This window comes from Microcaecilia unicolor, chromosome 9 (genome assembly GCF_901765095.1).
Source record: "Microcaecilia unicolor chromosome 9, aMicUni1.1, whole genome shotgun sequence".
NCBI classification, from domain to species: domain Eukaryota; kingdom Metazoa; phylum Chordata; class Amphibia; order Gymnophiona; family Siphonopidae; genus Microcaecilia; species Microcaecilia unicolor.
Window position 1 is genome coordinate 181,572,631 of NC_044039.1, and position 14,520 is coordinate 181,587,150.

General features: G+C 40.4%; 1 protein-coding gene across 2 annotated transcripts in view; it reads left to right on the top strand.

Moving 5' to 3' along the window:
- The window catches only part of BRF1 (BRF1 RNA polymerase III transcription initiation factor subunit), a 329,398-nt gene that overhangs the window by 228,162 nt on the left and 86,716 nt on the right, over positions 1–14,520 (top strand). For both annotated transcript variants that reach the window (XM_030214801.1, XM_030214803.1), the window contains exons 12-14: positions 11,471–11,532; positions 13,820–13,901; positions 14,008–14,063. In XM_030214801.1, coding sequence (XP_030070661.1) covers positions 11,471–11,532; positions 13,820–13,901; positions 14,008–14,063 — 200 coding nt within the window. The remainder of the gene's footprint in view (positions 1–11,470; positions 11,533–13,819; positions 13,902–14,007; positions 14,064–14,520) is intronic.

Sequence of the window (14,520 nt, forward strand, 5' to 3'; positions counted from 1 at the left end):
TATCCCACATTCCCCCACCTATTTGCAGGCTCAATGTGGCTTACATAGATTTGTTAACATTGTCATTTTAGGATATCAGATACAGTTTGTAATGTGTGGCAATACTGGGCATGGTGGTAAAGTAGATGGGAGGATGTACTGGACATAGAGGAAGGTGGAAGGAAAGATCAGGGGAAGATGCTAGAAATAGATGAACATGAGAAATCAGGCAGGCATGCTGGACATAGTGGAAAGTGAGTTTGGGGGGGGGGCATACTGAACATGGAGGTGGGTGACAGGTAAGATCAGGGAGAGATAACTGAACATGAGAGAAGGGAAGACAGGAGAGATGCCTGATATGGATGCTTGACAAGGGTGGGGGAGAGATGGAGAGCTAGATAGAAACAGTGAAAAGAGGGAGCTTGAAGACTGGAGGATGAGAAGGAAACATGAAATTTGAGAGGCAGAAAATAAATTGGAGAAAGCTGAGTGTGAAAATCAATGAATACCTGCGTATCAACTTCAAACATCCTCATACTAGGAGACATCAACTTACACCTAGAAGATGACACCCTACCAAGTACACGAGAATTCAAAGAATTCCTACAACTCTGGGATCTGCAAACACCCAACTTACAACCAACACACGAAAAAGGACACACACTAGATATCATAACAAATAGACTCGAACCGAACTCAACTATCACACTCACCAACACAAGATGGACACCCACACTATGGTCAGACCACCATAAAGCAAATGTCACACTTTACTGGCAAAAAAAAACACAACCAAACACAATCAACAAACATGAGCGAACAACCTACACAACAAGAGGAAAAATAGACCCCACAACATTCTGGCAACAGATCTACCAGAGTGAATGGACTGCAAACGCTGGCACCATCCAATTCCTCCAAGAATGGGACGATATAAGCACAACAACATTAGACAAAATCGCCCCAGTCCAAACCAGAACATCACACAGGAAAATGCAAATCCATGGTTCAACGAAGAGCTGAAAAAACTGAAAACACAAGTCAGGAGACTTGAACGAGCCTGGAATAAAAAGAGAGATGAACAAACACTAAACGACTGGAAACAACTTCGGAGAAAATACAAATACACCATCAAACAGACAAAAAGACTACACTATAAAACATTAATAGGACCAAACTACAAAGACACACATAAACTCTTCAACCTCGTGAACAAACTGTTAGACACCACACCTGTTACAACCAATGGCAAAGATACACCAAGTGTTGACAACCTTGCAAAATACTTCAAGGAGAAGATTGTACAATTACGACAAAAAATACCCGCCAGCACTATAGAATACACCACTCTCCTAGACTGTCTAGATCCAGAAGAAGGAACACACCCAGCAGACAGAACCTGGACCGAATTTGAACTATTACCAGAAGAACTCATCTCTAAAACTCTCAAAAAATATGCCAAATCCAACTGCAAACTAGACATATGTCCAAATAGCCTCATGCAAACTGCTCCTCAACAATTCATAACAAACCTAACAAATCACATAAACTACATGCTACAAAATGGACTCTTCCCAAAAGAAAAAGGAAAAATCCTACTCACACCAATTCCTAAAGACACAAAGAAAAACACGAGCGAAATAACCAACTACAGGCCAATTGCATCCATACCACTAATAACCAAGCTAACCGAAGGTATGGTAACCAAACAGCTCACAAACTATCTAGACAAACATTCAATACTGCATGATGCCCAATCAGGATTCCGTTCGAATCACAGCACAGAAACAGTATTAGTCACCCTAATGACCAGATTCAAACAAAGAATTGCAACCGGCAACAATATACTCCTCTTACAATTCGACATGTCCAGCGCCTTCGACATGGTTGATCATGAAATCCTAATACACATACTTGAATACTTTGGCATCGGAGGAAATGTCTTGAATTGGTTCAAGGGGTTCCTAACCCTGCGCTCGTATCAAGTCACATCAAATTCAACCACGTCCAAGGCATGGATACCTGAATGTGGAGTCCCACAGGGATCACCTCTCTCTCCAACTATATTCAACCTAATGATGATCCCTTTAGCAAAACTCCTATCAAACCATAACCTCAACCCGTACATATACGCCGATGATGTGACAATATACATCCCATTCAAACAAGACATCAAAGAAATCTCCAGCGAAATCAATAAAAGTCTACACATCATGAACACATGGGCAGATACATTCCGCCTGAAACTGAACGCAGAAAAAACCCAATGCCTGATACTCACCTCCCAATACAACACAACAGAATTCAACGTGATAAACACACCAAACCTAAAACTTCCAATCTCAGAAATACTAAAAATCCTTGGAGTGACTATCGACCGCCACCTAACACTCGAAACTCACGCAAACAACATAACCAAGAAGATGTTCTTCAGCATGTGGAAATTGAAAAGAATTAGACCATTCTTCCCAAGATTCGTCTTCCGCAGCCTAGTGCAATCCCTCGTCCTTAGCCACTTGGATTACTGCAACTCATTATACGCTGGCTGCAAAGAGCAAATACTAAGGAAACTTCAAACAGCCCAGAACACAGCAGCCAGGCTCATCTTCGGAAAACCTAAATATGAAAGGGCAAAACCACTACGAGAGAAACTACATTGGCTTCCACTCAAGGACCGCGTTACTTTTAAAACTTGCACACTAGTCCATAAGATCATTTACGGTGAAGCCCCAGCGTACATGTCTGATTTAATAAACCTACCACCTAGAAACGCCAAAAGATCATCCCGAACTCACCTCAACCTTCATTACCCAACCTGCAGGGGCTTGAAGTACAAGACGATACACGCGTCAACCTTTTCCTACAAGAGCACGAAGTCTTGGAATACATTACCACGCAACCTAAGAATGATCAACGAACAAGCCTCCTTCCGTAAACTACTGAAGACACACCTGTTCGAACAAACTTATGGAAAGAGCCAATACACATAGAGACCACTCACTGTCCACAATGCAATACACATCCACATCTGATCCATCATCCCTTTATCCAGTCAACCATACATTCGTCCACGGAACTATGTACACTATATGTCTAGGCGCCTAATAATGCCCTTTTTTCCCATTGTCTCTTTCTAATGTCTCTGTGTTTTGTCCCATTGTTATACTACCAACGATATTCGAATGCCTCGCACAACTCTGTTCAATGTAATCCATAACTTAGTTGTAACAAATGTATTTCTATTATTCAAGTCTTATTGTAAGCCACACTGAGCCCGCAAATAGGTGGGAAAATGTGGGATACAAATGCAACAAATAAATAAATAAATAAATGAGGAAATGAAGAAGATAGGAATACAAAAAAGAAATGGCATATGAACAGGAGGCCCCCCACACCCTAAAAGGATAAAAAGAAAGAAGAAGCAGAAACTAGGACCAATATGATTAGAAAAAAAACACCACACCAAAAAAAAGTAGAAAAATAATTTTATTTTCTATTTATTGATTGGAATGTGACAGTTTTGGTCATTAGCATCTGCTATGTTTATATTTTGCATATTACAGGAGCAAATGCATCTCTTTCTCTGGGGCTGTGCTGCATGCAGAATCTGGCTTTTTGAAGTTTCACACTAATGTTGTCTACATATTTTTACTTTTAGTTTGTTGTCACATTCTATATTTGGAGAGAGTCTGTTTGTGTTCTCTATGTGTGACTGGACTTGGTTATTCTGATATAGTATTCAGACTTGTTCATTTATCTCAATAGGGATCACTGTGATATTTATGATGCTTCCTTTTCCTAGGTAGGTCTTGTCGGTACTGATATGGAATAGTAGATTTGACTTTTGTAGGGTTTTATATTCATTCATAATAGGTCTGCTGCTAAAGTGGGGTTATGTTGCTGCTACTGAGATAAAGCTAGAATCAGATTTTTTTTTTTTTGGTGTGGTGAATTCTATAAGAACATACCCTAATTCTGCTCTGCACACATTGCATCTGAGAAAGACTTCTGTGGATGCAGAATGTATGTTTGCTTTTAACACTCTGTCAGTGAAGAGCCAGGGGTCTGTATTTTTTATAGTAGAGTTCCAAGTAACATAATTTATCTCAAACAATTTTTGCTGATAAAGTTTACTTTTTTAAAAGTAAAACTTGGGCATATAAATTGCATTGTTTATTTTTCCTTGACAACTGCCTGACTAGTGTTCAGAGTAAGGGGAATCTCTTCACTCTCCTTCCTAACCAGAGTTTTCAGAGGGCCTTCTGTTTTGGGAGCCTTGGAAGGGGGGTGCCACCTCATCCCTCACATTAGAAAGCAGACTGCCTTGAGCCACCCCTGGGGGTAAGTGCTGTCAAGTACTGCCTGTAGGGGTAGGGGATAGGATAAAGTGCTGCCTGTGGATGGCCCCAGAAAAAAGTGCTGCCTTATGGGGGGGGGGGGGGGGGGAAGTATTTTTTCTATCCATGTTGCACAGTATGGTAGTCGAAACACACAGTGGATCCAAAAAGTCCTCTCACAATGAGTGTCTTCCTGAACAAGGTCTTTATTAATAATAGCAGAATCGACCCGACGCGTATTACAAAGCAGCACAGCGTTGTCTTATGCACGATATCGTTGTCAGCAGCTTTAGTGCTATATATTTTTTTCATCTGATCTACAAGGTACTTTTTTCTACAGATATTACTAGACCCCTGACGCAGGCCTCACGGCCGAAACACGTCACGTGTCGGGTCGATTCTGCTATTATTAATAAAGACCTTGTTCAGGAAGACACTCATTGTGAGAGGACTTTTTTGGATCCACTGTGTGTTTCGTCTTTCGTTTTCCTGTGGAGAGCTCACCTTCTGTGGGTGTTTGCACAGTATGGTAGTAACATTATGTGGTTGTTTTTAAATTAGAAGAAGTAAACAGGAGGCATTTTTATTAAAATGTATGTTTGTACACCACATAGAATGATAGATATTGTGGTATATAAGTTTTGTAAATAAAATGGGGAAGTGCGGGTAAGGAGGGAGAAAGATTTGGGCTTTGGAAAAGGAGAAAAGAGGAGGGTGTTGGTGTCAGGCCTAGAGAAAGGGGAGAGGGAAAGTGTGCTCTTTCTGTGCTAGTTCATATGAATGCAAGAGAGGGCTTTATGAGAGCAATGTTCCATAGTGCTGGCTCATTTCACTATTTTGGTATGCTGCTTCGTATTCAGTCTTAGCCTATTTTTTTTCCAGAATATTCATGCATATGTATGAGATATCTGTATGCAAATGAATATGTTAATGCACCAAGCACCACCCTTTTGCCCTCCCAGATGAAACAGTCAAACTACGCCCATGCCAGCAAGATTTACTTCCTCTGTTCTCACGGCTGTATGCTGCCATCCCCAGAACAGAACAATTGATTCTTTTCCTTTCTCTTTCTACCACTGCACATCTCTGAGTGTGAGCGGGAAGCCATTTCCCTGAACCTTTGCGTTGTTTTTGTGAGAATTTTGAATAATGCAGGAGTTATGGCACTAGTGGCTATCAAGGGTGTGTGAGAAGAAAAGAAAGCAATTAGCTGTTATTTTTTGGTGATATGAGGGAGATTGATGTTGGGAGAAGGGGAAAGGAACTGTGGGATAAAAGGAGGGGGTGTCATTATTGAAGGGGAGTGTTTGTGTGATGAGGATATGAGAGAGGAATCAGCGGAGAGTTGAGAAGATGGAGAGATAACAGGGGCATATGTTTTGTATGTGAAGGAGAAGGGAATGGGGACCCTCTTCAGATTTACTGCACTCCACTCACTCTAATCATTTCTATAGCACTAAGAGACATATGCAGCGCTTTACACATTATATGCAGGTACTTTCTCTGTTCCTAGAGGGCTCACAATCTAAGCTTTTGTACCTGGGGCAATGGAAGGTTTAAGAGACTTGCCCAAAGTCACAGGGAGCTGCAGTGGGAATCAAACCCAGGCTGCCAGAATCAAAGCCCACTGCACTAACCATTAGGCCACTCCTCCACTTCTGGGCCTTTCCCTCTCCAACTCCCCTTTTTAATTTTTTTTTTTTTGGCCTTCTGTGAGGATGGCAAGGGGAAGAGGTCTCTCTGATTACTGGGCCTTTGAGGGGAAAGGGAGGAAGGAGTTCTGGCTGAGAATTACACTCTTGCTTGGTCTTGTTAATGGAGAGCATGAAGCCCATCAGGCTCTCAGCCTTTCTTTTCAAGTAGGAGTGGCTAGAGGGAGATCAATTGGACTGTCAGGTTCTCAACTGATTTCTGAATTGGTGGTGAGAAGAAGGCACAGTCTGTTGGGCCACTGGGACTTCATCTTTGTCTGATAGACAGAGATGCTGGGCAGTCAAAAGATCCCCTTCTTTTCCCTCCTCCATTCCTAGTGGAGGAGTGGCCTAATGGTTAGTGCCATGGACTAAGAACCAGGGGAACTGGATTTAATTTTAACTGCAGCTCCTTGTGACCCTGGTCAATCACTTAACCCTCCATTGCCCCAGGTACAAAAGCTTAGATTATGAACCAACTAGGGACGGAGAAAGTACCAGTATATCTCTGTATTATCTGAAGCAAGCACCGCAGGTGTACCATCTCAGACATATGTTAAGATCAGAATCTACTATGCCTATTTCTGTTGATGCAGGAATGCAATTGTGATATGCTGATAGAAGATCTTCGGCTTTTGTGTCAGCTGGAATCTCCTTGTGGAATGAACTATCTGGCCAGCTTCGGTGATGCTTTTGACCTGAAGCAGTGTAAAAAACTTTTGAAAACAAAACTGTTTGTGTCTGCATTTTGGACATGTCTGCTGTTTTGATGTTAATGTATTTATGGTTGATTATGAATGTTTTTAAGGAAACCACCTAGTTATAGGTAAATATGTAAACTGCTTTGGATGTACTACAGAAAGGCGCTATATCAAATCTATGACCACTTAGTCCTCTCACCTTCCTGTCACCCCATTTCTGGCCCCCCTTGCTTTTACTGCTGTTAGTCTGAATCTACTATAAGAGGAAGGAGTTGTTTTGCATATAGGCTCCTCTGCTGACTGACCAGTTTGGAGGGGAGAAAAAGTTAGAATATACACCCCCTCTACCCTACTGGTCTCTGCCACTCCTTGCTCTCATCTGTTTGTTTTATCAGGGGACTCTGTCCTGAGCTTATTGGTGCTGGAGGGAGTCTCTAAAAGAAATCTTTTGATTGTAAGCCATGTTGATGTTGGTGACAGTGTAAAACAGGATATCATTCTTTTAGATATAAATAAATAGGACCCAAAGACTTACCAAGATGACATTGTAGCGTGCTGTGCCCAAGGATATACTATCATGCTTGTGCCCTCATTACTCTCTCCCCCATGTCTTCCACATTGTGTGTGGAAAAAGAGAGAAAGGTTTGGGGAGATAGTGGGAGAGAGAAAAAAAGATATTGTCCTGGAGCCACCAGTAATACTGAAGGGAGAGTTACACAGTGTCAGAACTGCCACTGGTGAAAACAGGAGGGGAAGGGGTAATTTAGTTTTGATACAGGGCACTAGTTAGCCTAGAACTGGTTCTGGATAAAACTTTCTTTATATTAGTGAAAGGAGCAAAACTAGAACAGGATTAGTAATGATACATTTCATGGAGAATCAGAAGAAAGCTGGAATTTTAAATAAATACTTGTGCCTTATATTCATACTAGAAGGTGGAAGTGATAGACCAAGCACACAGGGAAAACACATTACCTTTTACTGAAGAAGTAGTATTCAAAGTACTGGTACAAATGAAAGCAGTCAAGACTATATAATCTGAATACTGAAGAAGAAACTGAACAGAAGAGATTTTAAGAGATGCGAAGAAGAGATTTTAATACAGTCTCATAAAGTTGGAAGCGAGGAAGATGAAAACTTACAGATCTGTTAGTCTGATGTCAGTAGTGGTCAAGTAATGGAAGTACTGTATTAGCGGGATAGAATAGTTCAATATTCTGATGTTAATGCATTATGAAGGTAATTTAATGCAGGTTGCCTGAAGGTGAGGCACTGGGATGCTGAGTATTAAGTGTGAATTCTATATTGGCAATTACATGTGTAATTTCTGTTGTAACAATACTAGTACAAGTCAGTACTTACGCACCCACATTTAGGTGTAGTCACTTTTGCCATGTCAATGGCTGGTGTAAATATCCATGATTAAATGTACGTGTAACTCAGTATTCTATAAACTTAGTGTATAAGTGACAGGCATGCCCATGCTCCTCCCACATCCATACTTTCTAGCAGTTATGCACTAAAGGATTTCCACACTAAGGTTATAGACTTACGTCTTAGTGTGTAACTGCAAACTACTGCCAATTAGCACCAATTAACTCCAATTTTGTCTCATTATTGGTAGTGCCAATTAGTGCCAAATTTATCCATTGTTACGTGTTTAACTGACACCTAAGTTTGCATGCTAAGCACAAAAAATGTGTGTGCAAGATTATAGAATGAGGGGGTATATGGTCTTGAACAACATGGTTTCAAAAAGAGAAGATCCTCCCTCACAAACCTAATTGAATCCTTTGAAGTAACAGACTCAGACTAGGAAATTGAAAGCATGCAGTAGACGTTGCCTATCTGAATTTCAGTAAAGCCTTTGACATAAGCAACAACACTCAGAATGGTTGTTAATGAGATTTGATTCCTTTGAAAAGAAGGAGATGAGCAAGGTGATACAAAAATCAGTGCTAATCCCAGTCCTTTTCAGTAGACATTTGGAAGGGCTAATAGTCAGTATGTTTGTGAGTAATATGAAAATCGGCATGAGCGTGGTGTAATCCATGTGCTCTAATGGCTGCTTCTATAGTTTTATCAGCAATTTAATGCTTTGCAGTTGGTCAGTCATCACTAATTGAACTCATAAAGAAAGCAGATGCCCAAATGAGAAGAAATATTTTAAAAATGACATCATAAAATTACTCATGACTGAAATTAGTTTTCAGTAGGAAACTTGAGGACCCTATTGTGCCCTCAATGAAGGAACATTTCTCTTTGTAAGTTATAGCTAGGCAGAATATTAATAATTTCTAATAACCTGGAAGCATTTTAACACTGTGCTATCTAAAAATAGAAAGAAAGAAATCATGTGTGGTATTGTTGAATTAAAGGCATTATGGCTGATATTGGCTGATATTCAAAGTATCAAGCCAGAAGCTCCATTGACTGGCCTGATATCTATATAGAAAAAGGGTAGCATAAGAGTGGAACAAAATACTATCCAGATAGTGGTGATCTTTAACCTGCTGAATAGCACCAGTGCAGGGACCATATAGTAGGTGTATTCAGCACCACTAATTCTACATATAGTGGCGCAAAATATATATTAATTGAAATGCAGACTCCAGCGGGATGCAAAGAACAAATCATAAAGAAACTTCAGACTGCACAAAACACAGCAGCCAAGCTTATATTTGGACAAAAAGCGTTATGAAAGCGCCAAACCCCTACGACAAAAACTGCACTGGCTCCCAATCAAAGAACGTAGTGCTTTCAAAATCTGCGCAATAGTTCACAAAATTATTTACGGAGAAGCCCTGGGATATATGACAGACCTCATTGACCTGCCAACTAGAAACACCACACTATCAGCACGTTCATACCTAAATCTCTATTATCCAAGCAGCAAAGGACTCAAATACAATCAACTTACGCATCCACTTTTCCTGTTTAAGCGCACAACTATGGAACGCACTGCCTAAAGTAGTAAAAACTACGGTCAACCACTTAAATTTCCGAAAGGTCCTAAAAACTAACCGTTGAAAGGCATACCCCACCGACCCAACATAAATAACCTGGACACTTGCGACATAACGAAACCAAAGACCGTATGGACATATCCTAACTCTTCATATTTCTCTCTAAGTTCCCCCAGTGTATTCACCATACTTGAACCTCTTTCTACCATAATATCACCTTGTATTTGTTCATACCGGAACTGCAAACGCTGTTACGGTACTATGTAAGCCACATTGAGCCTGCAAATAGGTGGGAAAATGTGGGATACAAATCTAACAAATAATAATAATAAATAATAACCATAAGAACATAAGAATAGCCATACTGGGTCAGACCAATGGTCCAAGTAGCCCAATATCCAGCTTCCAACAGTGGCCAATCCAGATCACAAGTACCATCGCAGAAACCCAAATAGTAGCAACATTCCATGTTACCAATCCAGGGCAAGCAGTGGCTTCCCCATGTCTGTCTCAATAGCAGACTGTGGACTTTTCCTCCGGGAACTTGTCCAAACCTTTTAAACCTAGATATGCTAACCACTGTTGTTACATTCTCTGGCAACAAGTATTTGTTGAGTGAAAAAATATTTCCTCCTATTTGTGTTTAAAGTATTTCCATGTAACTTCATTGAGTGTCCCCTTGTCTTTGTACTATTTGAAAATGAAAAAAATTGATTCACTTTTATCCATTCTACAGCACTCAGGATTTTATAGAGCTCTATCATATCCCCCCTTAGCCATCTCTTTTCCAAGCTGAAGAGCCCTAACCTCTTTAGCTTTTCCTCATATGAGAGGAGTTCCATCTGCTTTATCATTTTGCTCACTCTTCTCTGAACCTTTTTATATTCCGCTATATCTTTTTTTGAGATACGGTGACCAGAATTGAACACAATACTCACGATGAGGTCATACTATGGAGTGATACATAGGCATTATTGTATTCTTGTTGTTATTTACCATCTCTTTCCTAATAATGCCTAGCATCCTGTTTGCTTTATTGGCCATCACCGCAGCATACTGGGCAGAAGATTTCAGCATATTGTCTACAATGACACCTGGATCTTTTTCTTGGGTGCTGACTACCAAGGTGGACCCTAGTAAATAATTATGGCTGAAAATTTAGCCTCTTGTCTTCAAAATCCAGTTATAATTGTCTTGTGTGTGACTTAGTAAATGTTTGTTTGTTTTTAAATAATGGCTTTGTTCATCTATAAAGCTAGTGCAAAGAAAAATTTACAGAGTAGAGTTCACATTGTCCACAAACATTCATTTCATGTAAGGATATGATACCCCAAAATGTGTTCCAAGCCATGCATCTGAAAGAGTATTCATGGGATACAGACTAATAAAGACTCATATGTTCTTAAACATAACTTGCCTTAAACTACTGAGATAGGCATGAGCTAAGTCTTTAAATGATGATCTGATGACAAGAGAAATCAAATTGTCTTGTAGTGATGCTACTAACTTGGTAACAACCATTTGTTGCACCTGTAAATTAAGGAGCCCTACTGAAAATTATTGTAGTAGTCAAAGCCCTCCCCTCCCCTCCTCTTCCCAGTCTTCCTTTTGCTGAGAGGGCCATGGTGGATAGGAAAAAAAAAAGAGCACTTATCTGATTAAAGTAATTTGAGCTTTGCAAGAGAAAGGCCATAGTATACTGATGTGGCTGCAATAAACTGTTTTTATGGTAATTCTGTGAAGACAAGAAATTAGAACTCTGACTGGTTTCTGATTAAAACAAACTTTATTTTTAGATTATGGTGCTGAAGATGGTGAATTAGACCTCAATGGAATAGATGACACTGAAATAGACAGGGTGAGAATTTTTATTATAATATGATGTTATACATTTGTGCATTGGTTGCTGTCATGCTCCAAAACTCAGATTCTTTTAAAATTTGATAATTTTGTTTTCTTACTCTATGTACAGTACCTGACCAAAATTTTCTCTCTTAGACTTAAATCTTGAAACATCATATGAGACACACAGTTTAAATGATTTGTATAAGGAAATATTTATCATAGTGTAGTAATATATATTAACTTCAGAGATGGGGATCCCACCTTACCTTTTCTCCTCTCTACCCCCTGACCCCTTTGCCGCCTTTTACCCTTTATCTTTTCAATGAAAGATCCAGTATAACCATGTAGAGTAACAAAAGTCCGCAGCTTCTTTATTGACAGCAATTAAAATGTAAACCAGAAAACAAAAATAACTTAACTCCAAGCTACATCAACAGTGCCCAAAACCACATTCTGCACCCCCTAACCACTTGCTCTCTCAGAAAAGTGGTGTGACATTACCATAGCACCATCTCAGCCAAGCAAGGGCCTGTGATGCTGGCATGGCCCTCCATGTCAAAATTAAACCGGGTTACCTAACCCTTTAATTACAAACTGGCTCAACCCTCTGAGCCTGAGGCCTGTAGCTCAGGTTACCGCCCACTATGACAAAGGCCTCATTCATTTCCTCCCTACCAAGGGCCCCTCTAGATACAGAAGGGTGGGAAGACAGAAAAGCCACTTCCAAGTAGCAGGAAAAGTCCTGCATCCTGGAGGCGTTCCTATAAATAACCTTGCTCCCCCCTCCTCCTCTTCTTGAGCTCCCTATCCCTCTCTGCTAATCGGGCCCTGCCTCCGATCTGGCTTACCTTTGAATCAGGCTATGGCAAACCAGACCAATGGCAACTGTGGCTCTCTAACTTAGCACTATCTCCCCCCCCCCCCCCCAAACCTCCCCCCCCAAACTTCTTTTCTCACCCCCTAGCCAATCCAAAATGCCGATAAGGAGGGCCTCCATCCTTCACTTATGGGGCACCTTCCAGACATGCTTTTGGGCTCTGTAATAACTTTAGAGGTAGGGATCCCACCTTACCTTTTCTCCATTCTACTGTCCCCCCCTGACCCCTTTGGCCCCTTTTACCCTTTATCTTTGCAATGAAATGGCCAGTACAGCCAAGTGGAGTAACAAAAGGCCGCAGCTTCCTTATTGACAGCAACTAAAATGTAAACCAGACAACAAATATAACTTAACCCCAAGCTACATCAACATTCTGCACCCCTTAACCACTCGCCCTTTCAGCAAAGTAGAGTGACATTACCATAGTCCCCGCCTCAGCCAAGCAAGGGCCTGTGGTGCTGGCATGGCCCTCTATGACAAATTTAAACCGGGTCACGTGACCCTTTAATTACAGACTGGCTGAACCCTCTGAGCCCGAGACCCTGTAGCTTGGGTTACCGCTACAGGGGCAAACAACATCACCCAACTGCCCCCCTCCCTCCAAACCACCAGAAGCTGCGGTCTGTTATATATCCACATCTGCAAACAATGGTCATTGGTTTCTTGAAAGTCATTCAACAGCAAATCTAGCACAATGTCTGACAAACTGGCCTTATCCCTCCTATAAAACCCTCCTTACCGGCATCTTGGGTGGGCTAGGGCAGTGGTTCCCAAACCTGGTCCTGGAGGCACCCCAGCCAGTGGTTTTCAGGATAGCCACAACGAATATTCATGGGGCGCCTTCCAGGCAGGCTTTTGGATTCTGTAATGAGAACATGGCATACTACTCTGGAGAACTCATATATGATTAAATAGTCAAATTAACCAACCCAAAGGTTTGTAAACCTAGGCATGAGCTCCTCTAATGTTATCAGTAAGGGGGTTTTTGTCGTAGGCACAAGTGTGGAGAAAACACTCAGTACGTGATATTCAGAATAATTTATTCAGTTAAAATTTGGTTTTTACATCTCAATGACCAGCCAAATGTTACCTTTTTAACATGAAGAGGAATTGGAGGTTTGGCAGGAGCTATCTTGTTAAAGTTCCTCCAATAGGTCAGTTGTAGGTAGAGCAGGCCTAAGATATCCAGAAATAGAGATCAGATACCTTAAACTGACTATATTCAGTGACCGTGATCTTTTAAATATTGTTTTCACTTTGAAACTCAAAGTGTAAGTTACCCAGTTATCTTTAATCAGCTATTCTTCAGTTGAGTATGGGCTCGCAAATGAAAAATTTTTTAAAGGTTTATTTTCAGTTGATACATTTTGCATTTTCAGGTTGAGCTGCAGAAAACTAATCTTAAGTTTTCTTTTATCTTCAGTACATTCTGAATGAAAAAGAAGCTGAAATAAAAGCCACGTTGTGGATGAAGGAAAATGCCGACTATTTGAAGGAACAAAAGGGTAAGCCTGGTTTAAAAAATTCAGGATGACTCACTACAGATGCCTACAAATATTACATGATGTAACTGCTCTCATTCATGCTGGCTACCTTTGCTATTTTTTTCAGAAAAAGAAGAAAGGATAGCAAAAGAAAAAGAGCTTGGGATTTATAAAGAACAAAAGGTAGAACTTATTTTTGGTGGTTTTTTTTTTTTTTGAGAAGTTAAGCGTTTACATCACTTCTCAAGACATTTAAAACAACTTGTTTACAAAATGTATGTGTAGGATTAATAAAGAGTAACATTTTCTAAGAAGTTATTGTGCAAGGAATTTTACTAGAACAGTTTCATTTTTATTTGTTATCAAAGAGCCAAGTTATTTATTTTACAGGGAGGTCAGGGTGTAGGGAACATTGTGGATTAAATTACGGGGAGTGCAATCATTTTATTTTGAGGAGAATGGGTATGTTGATTAACCACTTTTGTTTAACTGAGTATGTTAAATCTCATGGCATTCTGATTCTGTGCTCTCTAGAGGGCAGCCAGAAAAGTGATACTCAAATTTTAGAGACGAATACTCCTAAACTTTAGAGGAAAAATTAATTCCATATCATCATGCTGATCAATCCATAGACTGGTGG